The following is a 22,418-nucleotide window of genomic DNA, read 5'->3' as shown; positions in this document are numbered from 1 at the left end:
GCTCAGATGCACTCACCTCCCTCACCATGCCAGGATCTTCAATAGCCACTTCATTGTCTGTGCTGGGGAAAAGTACCTGAGTCAGCCAGGCATTTGAATGCTTCTTACACCTTTGGGACCATTGTTCCAAACACTCCTGGGATCTAATTATCAGATGCAAATGCAGGATTCCTGACCCACGGTCCCCCCCAGTTTGCAGGCCCTGTGATCAGTGGGGAGCAGGCACCAGGGGGATATTCTTTCCTCCATGGCTGTCATCTCCCCATGGCTGTCAGCTCCACAGAAATCATTTTCAGATGCCTGTGGCAGCTTTTGAGGTCACAGAAGCTTTGCTGGAATGAGTCAGTGTTGAGCACGATCTAGTTACTTAAACTAGACTGTGTTTCTCAAAGAGAGCAGGCACTTGGGGGAGATTCCAGGGGGCTCTGGGCTGGAACGAGGGCACCTGCCCCAATAGGCCTGGGCAAATCCATTGCTAACCCAGCTAGTGTCAATCCGCCAGAGCTCCACAGGCACCAGAGTAGCCGGGTCCCTGTCCCATGTCGCTCAGTCACAGCTTCACTGAAGCCACCACAGAAACGCTGAAGTGGAGCAGCTGAGCATCGGACCAGTGACACTCCCCCCAATGAATACCTCCTTCCCCATTTACCATATGTGGGGCTGGGAAGGACTAATCCCCTGGCTCAGATGGGCAGTGACCATGGGATTTCCTTGCCTTCCTCTGGAGAGTGGGGTGTGCTCACTTGCCAGGATCATTCAGTTATGTCTCAGGGCATGTCTTCACTGTGGACAGGATTGATGGGCAACACGTAGCAATGATGTCTTATTCTCTGTCCCTGTCTTCATGATTCCCAGAGGTATCCTCACTCTGTCAGCTGTTGACTCACCACAGTAAAGATACGGCACGGACCTAAGTACGGCCACTTTGGCTCTGTTACTCACAAAGCTGAAGTTGTGTAACTTAGGTCAATGGCCTCAGAAGTGTAGAAAAGGCCTCACTAAATCACTTCCAGACAGGGCAGGGCCTCAGACAGTGATACACCTTGCTCCTTCCTTTTCCCTGCCCAGATTTACTTGTATGTGCTGAGGGCAGAAAGGCCTTGGTCTAGCTCGGTGTGTTGGGTTTAATGGGTGGACGCTGAGTGGTGGTGGCCCCAGAGGTACAGACGGGTAGACAGGCTGTGGAGATGGTCCCATGTGGCCATAAACTCTATGGCCTTTCAGAACAGGTCCATGTTATGTAATGTGTCGGACAGGGTGTCACTGGTGGTTTGTACAGAGGCCAGGGTGTGTCTGGCAGACACAGAGAGAGGAGATGGGTCTCTGCTGCGAAATGCCCCAGCAATTGTGTGACTGATGGTGTCTTTGGTGCAGAGTCATTCAGGCTGGAATTTCAAATGGCACAAGGAGCTCTGGACATGAGCCCTCGGTTTCCAGCGGTTCTCCATGTCTGCTCCCTGCTCTGCTCAGGGTTTGCGGTTTGGTTTGGTTTTTCCTTGTCTCAGCTAAGTCGCCCTTTCAGGAGGTGGGGTGGTAGCAGCCATGCGTCGTGTGACTCCACTTGCTCTTCTTCCCATTGCCCTGCCTGTCAGGGACTGAGGGGAAAGGAGACGGCCTGTGTGCCTGACTCTCACCTCTGTCTGGAGAGGGGAGGGGGCAGAGAGGGAATTTGCAATCTGTGTGCTTCCCCTCGCTCCCTGATAGTGAGGTGAACAGGCAGAAAAGCAGGTGATGTCCCCGTACACACAGCCACTGCCCCATGCCTGCCCACCCGAAAGGGCCCCCGTGTCTCTCAGACGAAGGTGGGTCATGGGTAGGGACAGGGAGAAATTCCCTCCTCTCTAACTTTTCCAAGGCTAGGCTTCGCTTTTCACTTTCAAACTGTTTCAATGGTTTCCTCATCAACTTTAAAGGGCCACGTGGTCTCTTCCTGGCTGGATAGGGGTTGGTAGTCTTATTGGTGTTCCAGGCCTAGGAGGAAGGCCTGTCTCCGTGCCCTGCCCCGGCTGTGAGGTGTACTGGGATTTATGGTGGCCAGTGTGATCACTATCAGAGAGGGAGCTGTGTTAGTCTGTACATTCGAGAACAACAGGAAGTCTTGTGGCACCTTATGGACTAACAGATATTTTGGAGCATGAGCTTTTGTGGGCAAAGACCCTCTGATCTGACTTGTTTTTCCCTCTTTTGATAAGTGCTGTTGATACTGGGCCGTTTCCACCTTGCTGAATAGACCTTGTCAGCTTCGGCCCTCCCTCTTACTGGGACCCCACTCTTTAAACCACTCCCCCCGCCCCCACTCATGCATCTGATGAATTGGGTCTTTGCCCACGAAAGCTTATCCTCCAAAATACCTGTTAGTCTGTGAGGTGCCACAGGACTTGTTGTTTTTTCATCGTGATCATTTTACTCAGTGTACATAGAGGAAGAAATTGAGCAGCACAGACTGTATTCCTGCCTCATCCTGGCTCTGGAGATGAGGACATGATGGGCTTCCACACAACGCATCATCTGCTGTACGTAATTTGCACAATGCCATTATCTGCAACCATTTGATTCAGTTGGCTATTTTGGGAGTTCAGATCCCCTGTCCTCCCATACATGTCTGGTCCTCTGGACCCTTCCCCACCCCATTCTCAGCCTGAGATCCCTCCTCCCAGGTCTAGGGATTGAATCTAGGAGTCCTGGTTCCCAGATGCTCCCCCCCAAATCCAACCTACTAATCATCATTATACCAGTTCACAGCCCTGTCTATAGTCCAGGAGTCCTCTCCCAGCAGTCCCTTCTTCTCTAACTGTTCAGCAAACAAATGTTCCCAGCGTTAGAACAAGAAACCAAAAGTCCAGGGTTTCACCATCAGGTCCCACCTCCAGCTTCCAAGATCCCTGACTCCCAGCCCTCCCGCTCCAGGCACACAGCCTTCTCCTTTCCCAGGGTCAGGGACAGAATTCAAAAATCCCAACTTCTTTCAGCTGTTCCTACTCCATTTACCCAACCCCACCTTCTGCCCCAAACAGAGCAGAAGAGGCGAATGCTAACTTCAACTCCTTTTCCCCAGTTCAGTGTCCAGGTAGGTGCTGCAGGAGCAGGAGAATCCTGCTTCAGGTCCGAGCAGCTTCCTGCTTCCCTGCCAGCTTCATCAGGGCAGCTTTCATCTCCTGGTTCCTCAGGGTGTAGATGAGGGGGTTCAGAAACGGGGTCACTGTGGTGTAGAAAACAGCCACCACGCTATCGAGGGGATGCTGGGAACCTGGCCTCATATAGATGAAGACCAAGGGCACGTAGTAGGTCACCAACACAGCGACGTGAGCTGCGCAGGTGGAGAAGGCCCGGCGCCTGCCCTCGGCGGAGCGGATCCTCAAGATGGCTGACGTGATGTAGACATACGAGGTGAGGATCAGCAGGAAGCAGATGATGGCCCGAAAGCCAATGTCAACAAATGTCACCTGCTCGTTGAATGCCGTGTCCCCACATGCCAGCTTGAGCATGGCTGGGATATCGCAGAAGATGGAACCTACCCGGGTGCCCCGGCCATAAGTCAGATGAAAGGTGAGGAAGGTCTGTATGGTGGAGTGTATGGAGCCCCCTAGCCAGGTCCCCGCGGCCAGACACAGGCAGGCTCTGCGGTTCATAATGACGCTGTATCGCAGGGGCTTGCAGATGGCCAGGAAGCGGTCGTAGGCCATGACCGTGTAGAGGAGACACTCGGTCCAGACCAGGAAGTGGAAGAAGAAGAGCTGAGCCGCACAGCCCTGGAAGGAGATGTCCCCACCGCCTGGCAGAAATGTGGCCACCACCTTGGGCACCACCACGGAGGAGACCGCCACGTCTATGAAGGACAAGTGGCAGAGGAACCAGTACATGGGCTTGTGTAGCCGGCCATCCAGGACCACTGCCAGCAGGATGAGCAGGTTCCCGCAGAGCGTCAACAGGTAGATGAGGAGGAAGAAGAGGAACAAGGGCACCCGCAGTGCTGGGGGGTACGGGAGCCCCACCAGGATAAAATGAGATAGTTGGGACCGGTTCCCGCACTCCATTCAATCTGTTCGTGTGTCTGCAGGTGAAACCAAGAGGTCAGGGATGAATGAGCAGAGACACCATGAATGACATTTGCTGGGGTGTTTGGGATAGGACTCACCCACGTGCAGGGGAAGAATCAAGACCAGAAGTCCTGACTCCCGGCCTCTGATGCCCTCTGCTCTACCCACTAGACCCTGCTCCAGTCTAAGAACCAGGAGCTGAATTCAGGAGTCCTGTTAACCAGCCACCCGACCATCCCTGCTCTAACCACTGGGACCCCACTTACCTCCCAGAGCTGGAAGTACAACCCAGGAATCCTGCCTCTCTCTCGCTAGCCCCTGTCCCACATGTCACTCACCTCACAGAGCTGAGGAAAATAACTGAAGCCCCACCTCAGCCCCCATCTAACCCTCTAGACCATATCTCCTTCTTAGAGCAAGGACGCTAGCTCTAGAACCCAGGAGTCCTCACTCCTAGTGCCCTCTCCCCAGACTCCAACCTCCTGCAGCCCCAATGTGACAAGGGGAAATCCTTCTAAAGACCCCTCCCAATGACTTTTCTGGCCAGTCCCCATGCTTGCCCCATGGTGCAGGTTAAATTTCAGCCTGGGGCACCAAGGAGTGGATGAGTCGGACTCAACTGATAGTGAACTGGGATAGGAAGAAACTTTCAGTCTGGAAGTCAGTGCTGGTGCTGCTCACTAGAAAAGTTTTGCTTCCTTCTGGGCTGCCCACTTGGGCCCCCATGAAGTAGGAAGTGGCTGTTCCAGGGTATAAAGGACTCACTGGCCATTGGTGGTGGGACTTTCTGCTTGTGTGGGACCTGGCCCCATTGTGAGGAAGAGCAGCAGAGAGAGCCTGACTTGGGTGTTACACCAGTCCCTTAGCTGCCCTTCTGGGTATATTTACCTGCTTTACATCCAAGCTGCAGTGCTGTGACTGGCACATCAAAGGTCTCCCACTTGCTCTCTTCCTTGTTCTAAGACCTCCATCAAACCCTCCTGATGAAACATTTCAGGAGGTGGCGTTGGCTCTGACGGGTTGCTAGCTTCAACCAGGCAGGGGCTCGGATCGATGTCCCCTATCGGAGACCATCCAGGAAATTCCTGCCACAGGGCTCGTGCGCCTGCCCCTCATGCTGGAAAGTTGAGCTAAGCGGGTCCGAGTGCTGGTATTCTCCAGCAGTTTCTCTATTTATATGCATCGTTACTCAACTTTGTTTGGTTTTTTAGTTCAGCTCGAGTGCGTCCTTTCTTGCTTCTGCTACTTCTGTCGTGGCTGCACGTCTCTGGGCTGTCGCCTCTCCCTGCTCATGTTGTTCTGTCTCCTCTACCCTGAGCCACTCTCTTTTGTGCTGATATTCAGCTGTTGGCATCTGATTTATTGTTATTGACTAATGAGGTTCCCTATTGGCAGATCCCAATGGTCCTCATTAGTCATGGTCAAATTGAGGGCACTGACTGAGCGTTTAAGGGAAACGGGGGGGTTTAAAAGAGTGGGACTACAAGCAGTGGGGTTTGGGTTGCGTCGGGCGCTCTCCCCTCACACCCAGTTCCGATCCCAACGGTCCAGCGTGGCACTAGGGGGCGCTGTGCTGCAGGGCGGTGGAGGAGGGGGACGCCGGGGAAGGAGCTGTCCAGAAGCGATGGTGCTGATCCCAACCCATCTCCAGTGCACTGTCATAGCGGGCTGTGCTGCCAGGAGTGGGGCTGAGAGTCGGTGTTACAGAGAACCTCCCACACCCCAGCAGTACCCCCTTTCCGACTACACGCACCACTTCCCAGCCTCACTGTATACCTGTTCCCCTTCCCTCCTGGGCACGAATACATCGTTTTCCCTTCCCGCCTGCATGGCAAGTTCTCTTTCGCGCACACGCACACCACTTTCTACCCTCCTGCACCACACGTTCTATTGCACCATGCGCACTATTGCACTTCACAGTCTTCTACACACACACACACACACACACACACACACACCAGTTTTTTCTTGCACACCTTTTCACTCCTTCACTGTTCCCCCACAACCAAAGTTTCCTTTTCCTGTCTTCTCAGTTGCTTTTGTAGGAACAATATAATGTGATTGGTATTTTTGTTGTTATCGTTCATAACTTGAGGTTTTGCTGCCAGGATATCAAATCTCCTTTAGAGAATCTCAGAAAGAATTTCCAGCCTCCAAAATAGCCGATTTAGTCGTGAAGCAGAGTATGACCATAGAGTTCACCACGAGGAGCTGTCCTTTTTCCAAATGGTCAAGCCTGCCCCTTGTGGCAGCAAGAATGAAACCAGCAGCTGCCACATTCAGGCTATTCCAGGTGGCCTGTGGCTTCATTTCTGCTGAGAACAATGGGAGTTAGAGGGCCACAGATGAGAAAAGTAATTTCCTGAGTCTGATTGAAAGGAACAGGAGATGGCAGTCCCTTTGGAAGAGGGCAGTTCTTTATGGACTTCTCTGGAGTAATAGGTTGTTTATCAGACCCTTCCAAACAAGAAATTTCCACTCCTCAAAAGTCATATGTGTGTGTGAGAGAGAGAAGAGAGGAGAGAGACCTTTAATCCTATTTAAAATCCTTGAGTGAAACTAATACACATGATTTCAATGAATTTTGACCTTGTTCAGGACAGAGGGAGGGGTTGGGGGAGTGGTGGAAGGCAGAAAGAAGGGAGCTGTGATACTGGGCACTGTTCTCGAAGATGTTTCATCCGTACATAGCGTGAGTTTCATCTCGTGCACCAATACTGAGGTCGTGCATGCTTGTTCAGATGCCACCATGGGTCCACACCCATACCCATCAGTTACTAGCGGGGTATTTTTAAAAGCAGGTTTCCATGTGTACAGCTCAAGAGGGAAAGGAGGAGCCCAGCCTACCTACATCCCTGAGGGAGGTGGGGAAGCCCAGCCACACACACACACATACACTCCAGAGGAAATGAGCGAGGCCCTGCACAGCCACACACACAGAGGCACACACTAGGGAAGGGGGAACCCAGCATCATGGCAATGCAAAATAGCTGGAGGGTCATTGCACCATACACTGTGATTGTATTGGGTGTTTTGATCCTCACAGGTCATACTGATGTTATGGGTCAAGTCACCAAGCCCACCATCAGGAAAGTTTAGGAGGCTGAGAAACGTCCTCCTTGACTTTGTCACCCTGAAATACTTGCCCCAGGGAGCCCAGAGTGTGAATAATAACCCAGGTGCTGACTAGTGAACCCTTGTTAGCCTCAGAAAATGACACTGAAGACCAACAAGAGTCCTGCAGCAACTTACAGACTCAGAAAAATGGGAGCATAATCTTTCATAGGCAAAGACTCATGTTGTCAGATGCATACTGAAGTGAGTCTTTATCCACAAAAATTTATGCACCCATTTTTCTGCTAGTCTATAAGATGTCACAGGACTTCTCATTTCTTTTGTGGATTCAGACTAACACAGCTTTACCCCTCTGACACTCAGGAAGACAGCCTACCAAGGAGCCTCTGTAGCCAGATAGATTATAAATTTGGACTGGGTTCTTACAGGGGTCTAAGAGAACCCTGCATCCCTGGGAGATGGGCGTCTTCCACCCTGAGGTCTCTTTGCACGTCCCAGGATTTGCCTCTGTCTCATACATGCCGAAAAAGTCCTTGCCCACAAGCCAGTTTCCTAATGGCCTTAATCATCTCCTTGTTCCTCAGGGTGTATATAAATGGGTTCAGCAGAGGGATGACTGCCGTGTAGAATACGGCCACAGCCCCATCCGATGCTTTGCTAGAAAATGGATGAAGGTATATGAAGACTGGGGGCCCATAGCACAGCAGCACTAGGATGAGGTGTGCGCTGCAGGTGGAGAAGGCCTGTCGCTTTCCTTCAGCTGTGCGGATCTTCAGGATGGCAGTGACTATGTAGGCGTAGGAAACACAGATCAACAGGAGGCAGCCAACTGCTACCACCCCAATGTTGGCCAGGATGGTGACTTGGTTGGAAGCTGTGCTGGCACAGGCCAGCTTCAGCACAGGGGGGATGTCGCAGAGGAAGTACTCGACCTGGTTGGGGCCGCAGTAGGGCAGGCGGAAGGTCAGGGTGGTGTGGATTGCGGCATGGACTGAGCCAGTGAGCCAGGTGCCAGCTGCCAGCCCCAAGCAGATCCTTCTGCTCATCATGGTGTTGTAGCGCAGGGGGTGGCAGATGGCCAGGAAGCGGTCGTAAGCCATCACTGTGTAGAGGAAGCACTCGGTGCTCCCCAGGAAATGGAAGGTGTAGAGCTGAACCACACAGCTGTGAAAGGAAATAGCTCTGCCCTCAGGCCCCAGCAAGCCAGCCATGATCTTGGGCACAGTGACGGAGGAGAGGCAGGCGTCGAGGACAGAGAGGTGGCCCAAGAAGCAGTACATGGGCAGGTTGTGGAGTTGGGGGTTGCAGAGCACAGTCAGCAGTGTGAGACCATTACCCAGCAAGGTGAGGAGGTAGATGAGGAGGAAGATGAGGAAGAAGAGGGAAGGCTGCTCTCTGGTGTTGGGGAGACCCTCCAGGATGAATTCTGTCACCGATGTTTTGTTTCCCAACTCCATCACCTTCCCCTCTGTGCAGAACAATAGGTAGAACAGAGTGATTCAGAGCAGAAGGGCTAAAGTTATCTCCAGTTTCTCTCCCCTAGCCATGCCTATGGGTCCTTTCATTCTCTGGTGTCACATCAGCCCCCACCTCCTGCCCATCACCATCCGAAGCCCACCTAGTACCTAGCTAGATGCCATCTGCAGAGCTGTGCATCTGAGGCCTATGACGTCACTGGATTTTGAGAGAAGCAACCAAAACTTTAACACAACCAATGTTGTGTGTTTGCACCAAAGCGTGTGCATGGTTGGATGAGTGAGGCACCTGTGGAGAGATTCTGCTTTGCTGGTTTGGTTTTCACTGCTGATGTGCACGTATCAGGTTTTGTAGTTCAAGTTCTAAGTAGTGGCTCTGAACTTGGGTTTGCCGTTTTAGTTTCTGGGGGACCTCAATAGGAGATGTGACAACCTCGTGTGAGTGAAAGGGTTCCTAGTCAACTGACGCTGGATTTGAGAAAGGGCCTAATCTGATTCCACTCACCATGGGAGGTATTTGACTGGGAAGGTGTAACTGAGTAAAAAGACAATGACACATTGCCGAAAAAGGACTTGGACAGGTGACCTGCTCAGATGACAGGCTCCATCTCGGAGGTGCCGCCACACAGGGGGAACAATGGATTTCCCTCCATGTGGGCAAGAGCATAAAGGGACCCGAGAGCTCCCCCATTTGTCTGATTTGCAGCTCATCGCTTCAGGAATATCTTTGCTGCAAAGAATCGGTGGATAGCAGCCTTCTCCCTATCTGCTGCAAACCTGCACCAAGAACTCTGTGACTGGTATAGCTAATAGCATTACTTTAACAATTTTTAGTGTCCTTATCCTCACAATGTCTCTCCAAGGGAGGGAATTAGCATCCCTGCTGTTACAGCAGTGAGCCAAGGTCCAGAACATCTCAGAGAAACACAGGAAGCCTGTGCATATTTCCCTTCCATTGCTAAAGGAGGCTTGCCTAATGCTGAGCTGGATGGAACATGTGTTGAGCTGGTCTGAGCATCCCTCTGTCTGCAATGAAGAGCATGTTCCCCTGCTCAGATGCACTCACCTCCCTCACCATGCCAGGATCTTCAATAGCCACTTCATTGTCTGTGCTGGGGAAAAGTACCTGAGTCAGCCAGGCATTTGAATGCTTCTTACACCTTTGGGACCATTGTTCCAAACACTCCTGGGATCTAATTATCAGATGCAAATGCAGGATTCCTGACCCACGGTCCCCCCCAGTTTGCAGGCCCTGTGATCAGTGGGGAGCAGGCACCAGGGGGATATTCTTCGCTCCATGGCTGTCATCTCCCCATGGCTGCCTGGTTGTCAGCTCCATAGAGATCATTTTCAGATGCCTGTGGCAGCTTTTGAGGTCACAGAAGCTTTACTGGAATGAGTCGGTGTTGAGCACGATCTAGTGCAGAAACTAGCCTGTGTCTCTCAAAGAGAGCAGGCACTTGGGGGAGATTCCAGGGCTAATATTGCAGGGGGCTCTGGGCTGGAACGAGGGCACCTGCCCCACTAGGCCTGGGCAAATCCATTGCTAACCCAGCTAGTGTCAATCCCCCAGAGCTCCACAGGCACCAGAGTAGCCAGGTCCCTGTCCCATGTCCCTCAGTCACAGCTTCACTGAAGCCACCACAGAAACGCTGAAGTGGAGCAGCTGAGCATCGGACCAGTGACACTCCCCCCAGTGAATACCTCCTTCCCCATTTACCATCTGTGGGGCTGGGAAGGACTAATCCCCCGGCTCAGATGGGCAGTGACCATGGGGTTTCCTTGCCTTCCTCTGGAGAGTGGGGTGTGCTCACTTGCCAGGATCGTTCGGTTATGTCTCAGGGCATGTCTTCACTGTGGACAGGATTGATGGGCAACACATAGCATTGATGTCTTACTTTCTGTCCCTGTCTTAATGATTCCCAGAGGTATCGTCACTGTGTCAGCTGTTGACTCACCACAGTAAAGATACTGCACAGCGTGGACCTAAATACGGCCACTTTGGCTGTGTTATTCACAAAGCTCAAGTTTTGTAACTTAGGTCAATGGCCTCAGAAGTGTACAAAAGGCCTCACTAAATCACTTCCAGACAGGGCAGGGCCTCAGACAGTGCTACACCTTGCTCCTTCCTGTTCTCTGCCCAGATCACCTGTATGTGCTGAGGGCGGAAAGGCCTTGGTCTAGCTCGGCATGTTGGGTTTAATGGGAGGACGCTGGGTGGTGGTGGCCCCAGAGGTACAGACGGGCAGGCAGGCTGTGGAGATGGTCCCGTCTGGCCATAAACTCTATGGCCTTTCAGAACAAAGACAAGTCATGTCATGTGCTGGACAGGGTGTCACTGCTGGTTTGTACAGAGGCCAGGGTGTGTCTGGCAGACACAGAGAGAGGAGACGGGTCTCTGCTGCGAAATGCCCCAGCAGTTGTGCGACTGGAATTTAAGCTGGAATTTCAAATGGCACAAGGAGCTCTGGACATGAGCCCTCGGTTTCCAGCGGTTCTCCATGTCTGCTCCCTGCTCTGCTCAGGGTTTGCGGTTTGGTTTGGTTTTTCCTTGTCTCAGCTAAGTCGCTGTTTCAGGAGGGGGGTGGTAGCAGCCATGCGTCATGTGACTCCACTTGCTCTTCTTCCCATTGCCCTGCCTGTCAGGGACTGAGGGGAAAGGAGACGGCCTGTGTGCCCGACTCTCACCTCTGTCGGGAGAGGGGAGGGGGCAGAGAGGGAATTTGCAATCTGTGTGTTTCCCCTCACTCCCTGATAGTGAGGTGAACAGGCAGAAAAGCAGGTGGTGTCCCCGTACACACAGCCACTGCCCCATGCCTGCCCACCCAAAAGGGCCCCCGTGTCTCTCAGACGAAGGTGGGTCATGGGTAGGGACAGGGAGAAATTCCCTCCTCTCTAACTTTTCCAAGGCTAGGCTTCGCTTTTCACTTTCAAACTGTTTCAATGGTTTCCTCATCCACTTTAAAGGGCCACGTGGTCTCTTCCTGGCTGGATAGGGGTTGGTCGTCTTATTGGTGTTCCAGGCCTAGGAGGAAGGCCTGTCTCCGTGCCCTGCCCCGGCTGTGAGGTGTACTGGGATTTATGGTGGCCAGTGTGATCAATATCAGAGAGGGAGCTGTGTCAGTCTGCAGCTTCGAGAACAACAGGAAGTCTTGTGGCACCTTATGGACTAACAGATATTTTGGAGCATAAGCTTTTGTGGGCAAAGACCCTCTGATCTGACTTGTTTTTCCCTCTTTTGATAAGTGCTGTTGATACTGGGCCATTTCCACCTTGCTGAATAGACCTTGTCAGCTTTGGTCCTCCCTCTTACTGGGACCCCACTCTTTAGAAACCACCCCCCCCCGCCCCCACTCACGCATCTGATGAATTGGGTCTTTGCCCACAAAAGCTTATCCTCCAAAATACCTGTTAGTCTGTAAGGTGCCACAGGACTTGTTGTTGTTTTTTTTTCGTGATCATTTTACTCAGTGTACATAGAGGAAGAAATTGAGCAGCACAGACTGTATTCCTGCCTCATCCTAGCTCTGGAGATGAGGACATGATGGGCTTCCACACAACGCATCATCTGCTGTACATAATTTGCACAATGCCATTATCTGCAACCATTTGATTCAGTTGGCTATTTTGGGAGTTCAGATCCCCTGTCCTCCCATACATGTCTGGTCCTCTGGACCCTTCCACCCCATTCTCAGCCTGAGATCCCTCCTCCCAGGTCTAGGGATTGAATCTAGGAGTCCTGGTTCCCAGATGCTCCCCCCTAAATCCAACCTACTAATCATCATTATACCAGTTCACAGCCCTGTCTATAGTCCAGGAGTCCTCTCCCAGCAGTCCCTTCTTCTCTAACTGTTCAGCAAACAAATGTTCCCATCGTTAGAACAAGAAACCAAAAGTCCAGGGTTTCACCATCAGGTCCCACCTCCAGCTTCCAAGATCCCTGACTCCCAGCCCTCCCACTCCAGGCACACAGCCTTCTCCTTTCCCAGGGTCAGGGACAGAATTCAAAAATCCCAACTTCTTTCAGCTGTTCCTACTCCATTTACCCAAGCTCCACCTTCTGCCCCAAACAGAGCAGAAGATGCGCATGCTAACTTCAACTCCTTTTCCCCAGTTCAGTGTCCAGGTAGGTCCTGCAGGAGCAGGAGAATCCTGCTTCAGGTCCGAGCAGCTTCCTGCTTCCCTGCCAGCTTCATCAGGGCAGCTTTCATCTCCTGGTTCCTCAGGGTGTAGATGAGGGGGTTCAGAAATGGGGTCACTGTGGTGTAGAAAACAGCCACCACGCTATTGAGGGGATGCTGGGACCCTGGCCTCAGATAGATGAAGACCAAGGGCACGTAGTAGGTCACCAACACAGCGACGTGAGCTGCGCAGGTGGAGAAGGCCCGGCGCCTGCCCTCGGCGGAGCGGATCCTCAAGATGGCTGACGTGATGTAGACATACGAGGTGAGGATCAGCAGGAAGCAGATGATGGCCCGAAAGCCAATGTCAACAAATGTCACCTGCTCGTTGAATGCCGTGTCCCCACACGCCAGCTTGAGCAGGGCTGGGATATCGCAGAAGATGGATCCTACCCGGGTGCCCCGGCCATAAGTCAGATGAAAGGTGAGGAAGGTCTGTATGGTGGAGTGTATGGAGCCCCCTAGCCAGGTCCCCACGGCCAGGCACAGGCAGGCTGTGCGGTTCATAATGACGCCGTAGCGCAGGGGCTTGCAGATGGCCAGGAAGCGGTCGTAGGCCATGACCGTGTAGAGGAGACACTCGGTCCAGACCAGGAAGTGGAAGAAGAAGAGCTGAGCTGCACAGCCCTGGAAGGAGATGTCCCCACCGCCTGGCAGAAATGTGGCCACCACCTTGGGCACCACCACGGAGGAGACCGCCATGTCTATGAAGGACAAGTGGCTGAGGAACCAGTACATGGGCTTGTGTAGCCGGCGATCTAGGACCACCGCCAGCAGGACGAGCAGGTTCCCGCAGAGTGTCAACAGGTAGATGAGGAGGAAGAAAAGGAACAAGGGCACCCGCAGCGCTGGGGGGTACGGGAGCCCCACCAGATAAAAATGAGATAATTGGGACCGGTTCCCGCACTCCATTCAATCTGTTCGTGTGTCTGCAGGTGAAACCGAGAGGTCAGGGATGAATGAGCAGAGACACCATGAATGACATTTGCTGGGGTCTTTGGGATAGGACTCACCCACGTGCAGGGGAAGAATCAAGACCAGAAGTCCTGACTCCCGGCCTCTGATGCCCTCTGCTCTACCCACTAGACCCTGCTCCAGTCTAAGAACCGGGAGCTGAATTCAGGAGTCCTGTTAACCAGCCACCCGATCATCCCTGCTCTAAACACTGGACCCCACTTACTTCCCAGAGCTGGAAGTACAACCCAGGAATCCTGCCTCTCTCTCCCTAGCCCCTGTCCTACATGTCACACCTCACAGAGCTGAGGAAAATAACTGAAGCCCCACCTCAGCCCCCATCTAACCCTCTAGACCATATCTCCTTCTTAGAACAGGGACGCTAGCTCTAGAACCCAGGAGTCCTCACTCCTAGTGCCCTCTCCCCAGACTCCAACCTCCTGCAGCCCCAATGTGACAAGGGGAAATCCTTCTAAAGACCCCTCCCAATGACTTTTCTGGCCAGTCCCCATGCTAGCCCCATGGTGCAGGTTAAACTTCAGCCTTGGGGCGCCAAGGAGTGGATGAGTCAGACTCAACTGACAGTGAACTGGGATAGGAAGAAACTTTGTCTGGAAGTCAGTGCTGGTGCTGCTCACTAGAAAAGTTTTGCTCCCTTCTGGGCTGCCCACTTGGGCCCCCATGAAGTAGGAAGTGGCTGTTCCAGGGTATAAAGGACTCACTGGCCATTGGTTGTGGGACTTTCTGCTTGTGTGGGACCTGGCCCCATGGCGAGGAAGAGCAGCAGAGAGAGCCTGACTTGGGTGATACACCAGTCCCTTAGCTGCCCTTCTGGGTACATTTACCTGCTTTGCATCCAAGCTGCAGTGCTGTGACCGGCACATCAAAGGTTTCCCACTTGCTCTCTTCCTTGTTCTAAGACCTCCATCAAACCTTCCTGATGAAACATTTGAGGAGGTGGCGTTGGCTCTGACGGGTTGCTAGCTCCAACCAGGCAGGGGCTCGGATCGATGTCCCCTATCGGAGACCATCCAGCAAATTCCTGCCACAGGGCTCGTGCGCCTGCCCCTCATGCTGGAAAGTTGAGCTAAGCGGGTCCGAGTGCTGGTATTCTCCAGCAGTTTCTCTATTTAAATGCATCATTACTCAACTTTGTTTGGTTTTTTAGTTCAGCTCGAGTGCGTCCTTTCTTGCTTCTGCTACTTCTGTCGTGGCTGCACGTCTCTGGGCTGTCGCCTCTCCCTGCTCATGTTGTTCTGTCTCCCCTGCCCCGAGCCACTCTCTTTTGTGCTGATATTAAGCTGTTGGCATCTGATTTATTGTTAGTGACTAATGAGGTCCCCTATTGGCACATCCCAATGGTCCTCATTAGTCATGGTCAAATTGAGGGCACTGACTGAGCGTTTAAAGGAAACGGGGGGGTTTAAAAGAGTGGGACTACAAGCAGTGGGGTTTGGGTTGCGTCGGGCGCTCTCCCCTCACACCCAGTTCCGATCCCAACGGTCCAGCGTGGCACTAGGGGGCGCTGTGCTGCAGGGCGGTGGAGGAGGGGGACGCCGGGGAAGGAGCTGTCCAGTAGCGGTGGTGGTGAACTCAATCTATCTCCAGTGCACTGCCATAGCGGGCTGTGCTGCCGGGAGTGGGGCTGAGTGTCGGTGTTACAGGGAACCTCCCATACCCCCCAGCAGTACCCCCTTTGCGACTACACGCACCACTTCCCAGCCTCACTGTATACCTGTTCCCCTTCCCTGCTGGGCACGAATACATCATTTTCCCTTCCCGCTTGCACGGCAAGTTCTCGCACACGCACACCACTTCCCACCCTCCTGCACCACACGTTCCATTGCACCATGCGCACTATTGCACTTCACAGTCTTCTACACACACACACACACACACACACACACCAGTTTCTTCTTGCACACCTTTTCACTGCTTCTCTGTTCCCCCACAACCAAAGTTTCCTTTTCCTGTCCTCTCAGTTGCTTTTGTAGGAACAATATAATGTGATTGGTATTTTTGCTGTTATCGTTCATAACTTGAGGTTTTGCTGCCAGGATATCAAATCTCCTTTAGAGAATCTCAGAAAGAATTTCCAGCCTTCAAAATAGCCGATTTAGTCGTGAAGCAGAGTATGACCATAGAGTTCACCACGAGGAGCTGTCCTTTTTCCAAATGGTCAAGCCTGCCCCTTGTGGCAGCAAGAATGAAACCAGCAGCTGCCACTTTCAGGCTATTGCAGGTGGCCTGTGGCTTCATTTCTGCTGAGAACAATGGGAGTTAGAGGGCCACAGATGAGAGAAGTAATTTCCTGAGTCTGATTGAAAGGAACAGGAGATGGCAGTCCCTTTGGGAGAGGGCAGTTCTTCATGGACTTCTCTGGAGTAACAGGTTGTTTATCAGCCCCTTCCAAACCAGAAATTTCCACTCATGAAAAGCCGTATGTGTATGTGTATGAGTATGAGAGAGAAGGAGAGAGAGACCCTTAATCCTATTTAAAGTCTTTGAGTGTAGCTAATACACATCATTTCAATGAACTCTGACCTTGTTCAGGACAGAGGGAGGGGTTTGGGGAGCGGTGGAAGGCAGAGAGAAGGGGGCTGTGAAACTGTTCTCTAAGATGTTTCATCCATACATAGACTGAGTGTTGTCTCGTGCACCAATCCCGAGGTCGTGCATGCTTGTTCAGATGCCACCGTGGGTCCACACCCCATACCCATCAGTTACTAGCGGGGTATTTTTAAAAGCAGGTTTCCATGTGGACACCTCAAGAGGGAAGGGAGGAGCCCAGCCTACCTACATCCCTGAGGGAAGTGGGGAAGCCCAGCCACACACGTACATAGACACACATGCAGTCCGGAGGAAAGGAGCAAGGCCCCATGCAGCCCCACACACAGAGGCTCACACTGGGGAAGGGGGAAACCCAGCATCATGGCAATGCAAAATAGCTGGAGGGTCATTGCACCACACACTGTGATTGTATTGGGTGTTTTGATCCTCACAGGTCATACTGATGTTATGGGTCAAGTCACCAAGCCCACCATCAGGAGAGTTTAGGAGGCTGAGAAACGTCCTCCTTGACTTTGTCACCCTGAAATACTTGCCCCAGGGAGCCCAGAGTGTGAATAATAACCCAGGTGCTGACTAGTGAACCCTTGTTAGCCTCAGAAAATAACACTGAAGACCAACAAGAGTCCTGCAGCAACTTACAGACTAACAGAAAAATGGGAGCATAATCTTTCATAGGCAAAGACTCATGTTGTCAGATGCATACTGAAGTGAGTCTTTATCCACAAAAGTTTATACACCCATTTTTCTGCTAGTCTATAAGATGTCACAGGACTTCTCATTTCTTTTGTGGATTCAGACTAACACAGCTTTACCCCTCCGACACTCAGGAAGACAGCCTACCAAGGAGCCTCTGTAGCCAGATAGATTATAAATTTGGACTGGGTTCTCATAGGGGTCTAAGAGAACCCTGCAAGCCTGGGAGATGGGCATCTTCCACCCTGAGGTCTCTTTGCAAGTCCCAGGATTTTCCACTGTCTCAGGCATGCCAACAAAGTCCTTGTCCACAAGGCAGTTTCCTAATGGCCTTAATCATCTCCTTGTTCTTCAGCGTGTATATAAAAGGGTTCAGCAGAGGGGTGACTGCAGTAAAGAATAAGGCCACAGCCCCATCCGATGCTTTGCTAGAAAAGGGATGAAGGTATATGAAGACTGGGGGCCCATAGCACAGCAGCACAAGGATGAGGTGGGCGCTGCAGGTGGAGAAGGCCTGTCGCTTTCCCTCAGATGTGCGGATCTTCAGAATGGCAGCGACTATGTAGGCATAGGAAATGCAGATCAGCAGGAAGCAGACGACCGCCACCACCCCAATGTTGGCCAGGATGGTGACTTGGTTGGCAGCCGTGTCGGCACAGGCCAGCTTCAGCACAGGGGGGATGTCACAGAAGAAGTACTCGACCAGGTTGGGGCCGCAGTAGGGCAGGCGGAAGGTCAGGGTGGTGTGGATTGCAGCATGGACTGAGCCAGTGAGCCAGGTGCCGGCTGCAAGCCCCAAGCAGATCCTTCTGCTCATCATAGTGCTGTAGTACAGGGGGTGGCAGATGGCCAAGAAGCGGTCGTAAGCCATCACCGTGTAGACGAAGCACTCGGTGCTCCCCAGGAAATGGAAGGTGTAGAGCTGAACCACACAGCTGTGAAAGGAAATAGCTCTGCCCTCAGGCCCCAGCAAGCCAGCCATGATCTTGGGCACAGTGACGGAGGAGAGGCAGGCATCAAGGACAGAGAGGTGGCCCAGGAAGCAGTACATGGGCAGGTTGTGGAGTTGGGGGTTGTAGAACACAGTCAGCACTGTGAGGGTGTTACCCAGCAAGGTGAGGAGGTAGATGAGGAGGAAGATGAGGAAGAAGAGGGAAGGCAGCTCTCTGGTGTTCGGAAGTCCCTCCAGGATGAATTCTGTCACCAATGTTTGGTTTCCCAACTCCATCACTTTCCCCTCTGTGCAGAACAATAGGTAGAACAGAGTGATTCAGAGCAGAAGGGCTTAAGTTATCTCCAGTTTCTCTCCCCCAGCCATGTGTATGGGTCCTTTCATTCTCTGGTATCACATCAGCTCCCCCCCCCCCCGCCCGGCCCCCATCAACATCTGAAGCCCACCTATTACCTAGCTAGATGCCATCTGCAGGGCTGTGCATCTGAGGCCTGTGACATCACTGAATTCTGAGAGAAGCAATCAAAACTTCAACACGACCACGGTTGTGTGTTTGCACCAAAGCGTGTGCATGGTCAGCTGAATGAGGCACCTACGGAGAGATTCTGCTTCGCTGGTTTGGTTTTCACTGCTGATGTGCACGTATCAGGTTTTGTAGTTCAAGTTCTAAGTGGTGGCTCTGAACTTGGGTTTGCCGTTTTAGTTTCTGGGGGACCTCAATAGGAGATGTGACAACCTCGTGCGAGTGAAAGGGTTCCTAGTCAACTGACGCTGGATTTGAGAAAGAGCCTGATCTGATTCCACTCACCATGGGAGGAATTTGACTGGGAAGGTGTAACCGAGTAGAAAGGCAATGACACATTGCCGAAAAAGGACTTGGACAGGTGACCTGCTCAGATGACAGGCTCCGTCTCGGAGGTGCCGCCACACAGGGAGAACAATGGATTTCCCTCCATGTGGGCAAGAGCATAAAGGGACCCCTGAGAGCTCCCCCATTTGTCTGATTTGCAGCTCATCACTTCAGGAATATCTTTGCTGCAAAGACTCGGTGGATAGCAGCCTTCTCCCTGTCTGCTGCAAACCTGCACCAAGAACTCTGTGACTGGTATAGCTAATAGCTTTACTTTAACAATTTTTAGTGTCCTTATCCTCACAATGTCTCTCCAAGGGAGGGAATTAGCATCCCTGCTGTTACAGCAGTGAGCCAAGGTCTGGAACAGCTCAGAGAAACACAGGAAGCCTGTGTCAGCGCAGAGGGCTAGCGCTGTGCATATTTCCCTTCCATTGATAAAGGAGGCTTTCCTCATGCTGAGCTGGATGGAACATGTGTTGAGCTGGTCTGAGCATCCCTCTGTCTGCAATGAAGAGCCTGTTCCCCTGCTCAGATGCACTCACCTCCCTCACCATGCCAGGATCTTCAATAGCCACTTCATTGTCTGTGCTGGGGAAAAGTACCTGAGTCAGCCAGGCATTTGAATGCTTCTTACACCTTTGGGACCATTGTTCCAAACACTCCTGGGATCTAATTATCAGATGCAAATGCAGGATTCCTGACCCACGGTCCCCCCCAGTTTGCAGGCCCTGTGATCAGTGGGGAGCAGGCACCAGGGGGATATTCTTTCCTCCATGGCTGTCATCTCCCCATGGCTGTCAGCTCCACAGAAATCATTTTCAGATGCCTGTGGCAGCTTTTGAGGTCACAGAAGCTTTGCTGGAATGAGTCAGTGTTGAGCACGATCTAGTTACAGAAACTAGCCTGTGTTTCTCAAAGAGAGCAGGCACTTGGGGGAGATTCCAGGGGGCTCTGGGCTGGAACGAGGGCACCTGCCCCAATAGGCCTGGGCAAATCCATTGCTAACCCAGCTAGTGTCAATCCGCCAGAGCTCCACAGGCACCAGAGTAGCCGGGTCCCTGTCCCATGTCGCTCAGTCACAGCTTCACTGAAGCCACCACAGAAACGCTGAAGTGGAGCAGCTGAGCATCGGACCAGTGACACTCCCCCCAATGAATACCTCCTTCCCCATTTACCATATGTGGGGCTGGGAAGGACTAATCCCCTGGCTCAGATGGGCAGTGACCATGGGATTTCCTTGCCTTCCTCTGGAGAGTGGGGTGTGCTCACTTGCCAGGATCATTCAGTTATGTCTCAGGGCATGTCTTCACTGTGGACAGGATTGATGGGCAACACGTAGCAATGATGTCTTATTCTCTGTCCCTGTCTTCATGATTCCCAGAGGTATCCTCACTCTGTCAGCTGTTGACTCACCACAGTAAAGATACGGCACGGACCTAAGTACGGCCACTTTGGCTGTGTTACTCACAAAGCTGAAGTTGTGTAACTTAGGTCAATGGCCTCAGAAGTGTACAAAAGGCCTCACTAAATCACTTCCAGACAGGGCAGGGCCTCAGACAGTGATACACCTTGCTCCTTCCTTTTCCCTGCCCAGATTTACTTGTATGTGCTGAGGGCAGAAAGGCCTTGGTCTAGCTCGGTGTGTTGGGTTTAATGGGTGGACGCTGAGTGGTGGTGGCCCCAGAGGTACAGACGGGCAGACAGGCTGTGGAGATGGTCCCATGTGGCCATAAACTCTATGGCCTTTCAGAACAGGTCCATGTTATGTAATGTGTCGGACAGGGTGTCACTGGTGGTTTGTACAGAGGCCAGGGTGTGTCTGGCAGACACAGAGAGAGGAGATGGGTCTCTGCTGCGAAATGCCCCAGCAATTGTGTGACTGATGGTGTCTTTGGTGCAGAGTCATTCAGGCTGGAATTTCAAATGGCACAAGGAGCTCTGGACATGAGCCCTCGGTTTCCAGCGGTTCTCCATGCCTGCTCCCTGCTCTGCTCAGGGTTTGCGGTTTGGTTTGGTTTTTCCTTGTCTCAGCTAAGTCGCCCTTTCAGGAGGTGGGGTGGTAGCAGCCATGCGTCGTGTGACTCCACTTGCTCTTCTTTCCATTGCCCTGCCTGTCAGGGACTGAGGGAAAAGGAGACGGCCTGTGTGCCTGACTCTCACCTCTGTCTGGAGAGGGGAGGGGGCAGAGAGGGAATTTGCAATCTGTGTGCTTCCCCTCGCTCCCTGATAGTGAGGTGAACAGGCAGAAAAGCAGGTGATGTCCCCGTACACACAGCCACTGCCCCATGCCTGCCCACCCGAAAGGGCCCCCGTGTCTCTCAGACGAAGGTGGGTCATGGGTAGGGACAGGGAGAAATTCCCTCCTCTCTAACTTTTCCAAGGCTAGGCTTCGCTTTTCACTTTCAAACTGTTTCAATGGTTTCCTCATCAACTTTAAAGGGCCACGTGGTCTCTTCCTGGCTGGATAGGGGTTGGTCGTCTTATTGGTGTTTCAGGCCTAGGAGGAAGGCCTGTCTCCGTGCCCTGCCCCGGCTGTGAGGTGTACTGGGATTTATGGTGGCCAGTGTGATCACTATCAGAGAGGGAGCTGTGTCAGTCTGCAGCTTCGAGAACAACAGGAAGTCTTGTGGCACCTTATGGACTAACAGATATTTTGGAGCATGAGCTTTTGTGGGCAAAGACCCTCTGATCTGACTTGTTTTTCCCTCTTTTGATAAGTGCTGTTGATACTGGGCCATTTCCACCTTGCTGAACAGACCTTGTCAGCTTCGGCCCTCCTTCTTACTGGGACCCCACTCTTTAAACACCCCCCGCCCCAACTCACGCATCTGATGAATTGGGTCTTTGCCCACGAAAGCTTATCCTCCAAAATATCTGTTAGTCTATAAGGTGCCACAGGACTTGTCGTTGTTTTTTCATCGTGATCGTTTTACTCAGTGTACATAGAGGAAGAAATTGAGCAGCACAGACTGTATTCCTGCCTCATCCTGGCTCTGGAGATGAGGACATGATGGGCTTCCACACAACGCATCATCTGCTGTACATAATTTGCACAATGCCATTATCTGCAACCATTTGATTCAGTTGGCTATTTTGGGAGTTCAGATCCCCTGTCCTCCCATACATGTCTGGTCCTCTGGACCCTTCCCCACCCCATTCTCAGCCTGAGATCCCTCCTCCCAGGTCTAGGGATTGAATCTAGGAGTCCTGGTTCCCAGATGCTTCCCCCTAAATCCAACCTACTAATCATCATTATACCAGTTCACAGCCCTGTCTATAGTCCAGGAGTCCTCTCCCAGCAGTCCCTTCTTCTCTAACTGTTCAGCAAACAAATGTTCCCATCATTAGAACAAGAAACCAAAAGTCCAGGGTTTCACCATCAGGTCCCACCTCCAGCTTCCAAGATTCCTGACTCCCAGCCCTCCCGCTCCAGGCACATAGCTTTCTCCTTTCCCAGGGTCAGGGACAGAATTCAAAAATCCCAACTTTCAGCTGTTCCTACCCCAGTCCATTTACCCAACCCCACCTTCTGCCTCAAACTGAGCAGAAGAGGCGAATGCTAACTTCAACTCCTTTTCCCCCCGTTGAGTGTCCAGGTAGGTGCTGCAGGAGCAGGAGAATCCTGCT

The 22,418-nt window shown here is 52.3% G+C and overlaps 4 protein-coding genes across 4 annotated transcripts; all 4 read right to left on the bottom strand.

Annotated features, from left to right (window-relative positions):
- Positions 1–3,098: 3,098 nt before the first annotated feature.
- Positions 3,099–4,034, bottom strand: LOC142004549 (olfactory receptor 10G6-like). The gene has a single exon (XM_074982193.1). It carries the CDS (start codon positions 4,032–4,034, stop codon positions 3,099–3,101), a length of 936 nt encoding a protein of 311 aa, XP_074838294.1.
- A 3,590-nt stretch (positions 4,035–7,624) lies between these two features.
- Positions 7,625–8,569, bottom strand: LOC142004548 (olfactory receptor 10S1-like). Its single transcript, XM_074982192.1, has one exon. It carries the CDS (start codon positions 8,567–8,569, stop codon positions 7,625–7,627), a length of 945 nt encoding a protein of 314 aa, XP_074838293.1.
- Positions 8,570–12,744: 4,175 nt separating this feature from the next.
- Positions 12,745–13,680, bottom strand: LOC142004547 (olfactory receptor 10G6-like). Its single transcript, XM_074982190.1, has one exon. It carries the CDS (start codon positions 13,678–13,680, stop codon positions 12,745–12,747), a length of 936 nt encoding a protein of 311 aa, XP_074838291.1.
- Positions 13,681–17,269: 3,589 nt separating this feature from the next.
- On the bottom strand, positions 17,270–18,214 carry LOC142004546 (olfactory receptor 10S1-like). The gene has a single exon (XM_074982189.1). The coding sequence runs from the start codon at positions 18,212–18,214 to the stop codon at positions 17,270–17,272; it is 945 nt and encodes a 314-aa protein (XP_074838290.1).
- Between the last annotated feature and the right edge of the window lie 4,204 nt (positions 18,215–22,418).

This window comes from Carettochelys insculpta, chromosome 32 (genome assembly GCF_033958435.1).
Source record: "Carettochelys insculpta isolate YL-2023 chromosome 32, ASM3395843v1, whole genome shotgun sequence".
Lineage (NCBI taxonomy): Eukaryota > Metazoa > Chordata > Testudines > Carettochelyidae > Carettochelys > Carettochelys insculpta.
The sequence above is the reverse complement of the archived record's forward strand: the minus strand, read 5'-3'. Positions and strand labels throughout refer to the sequence as shown.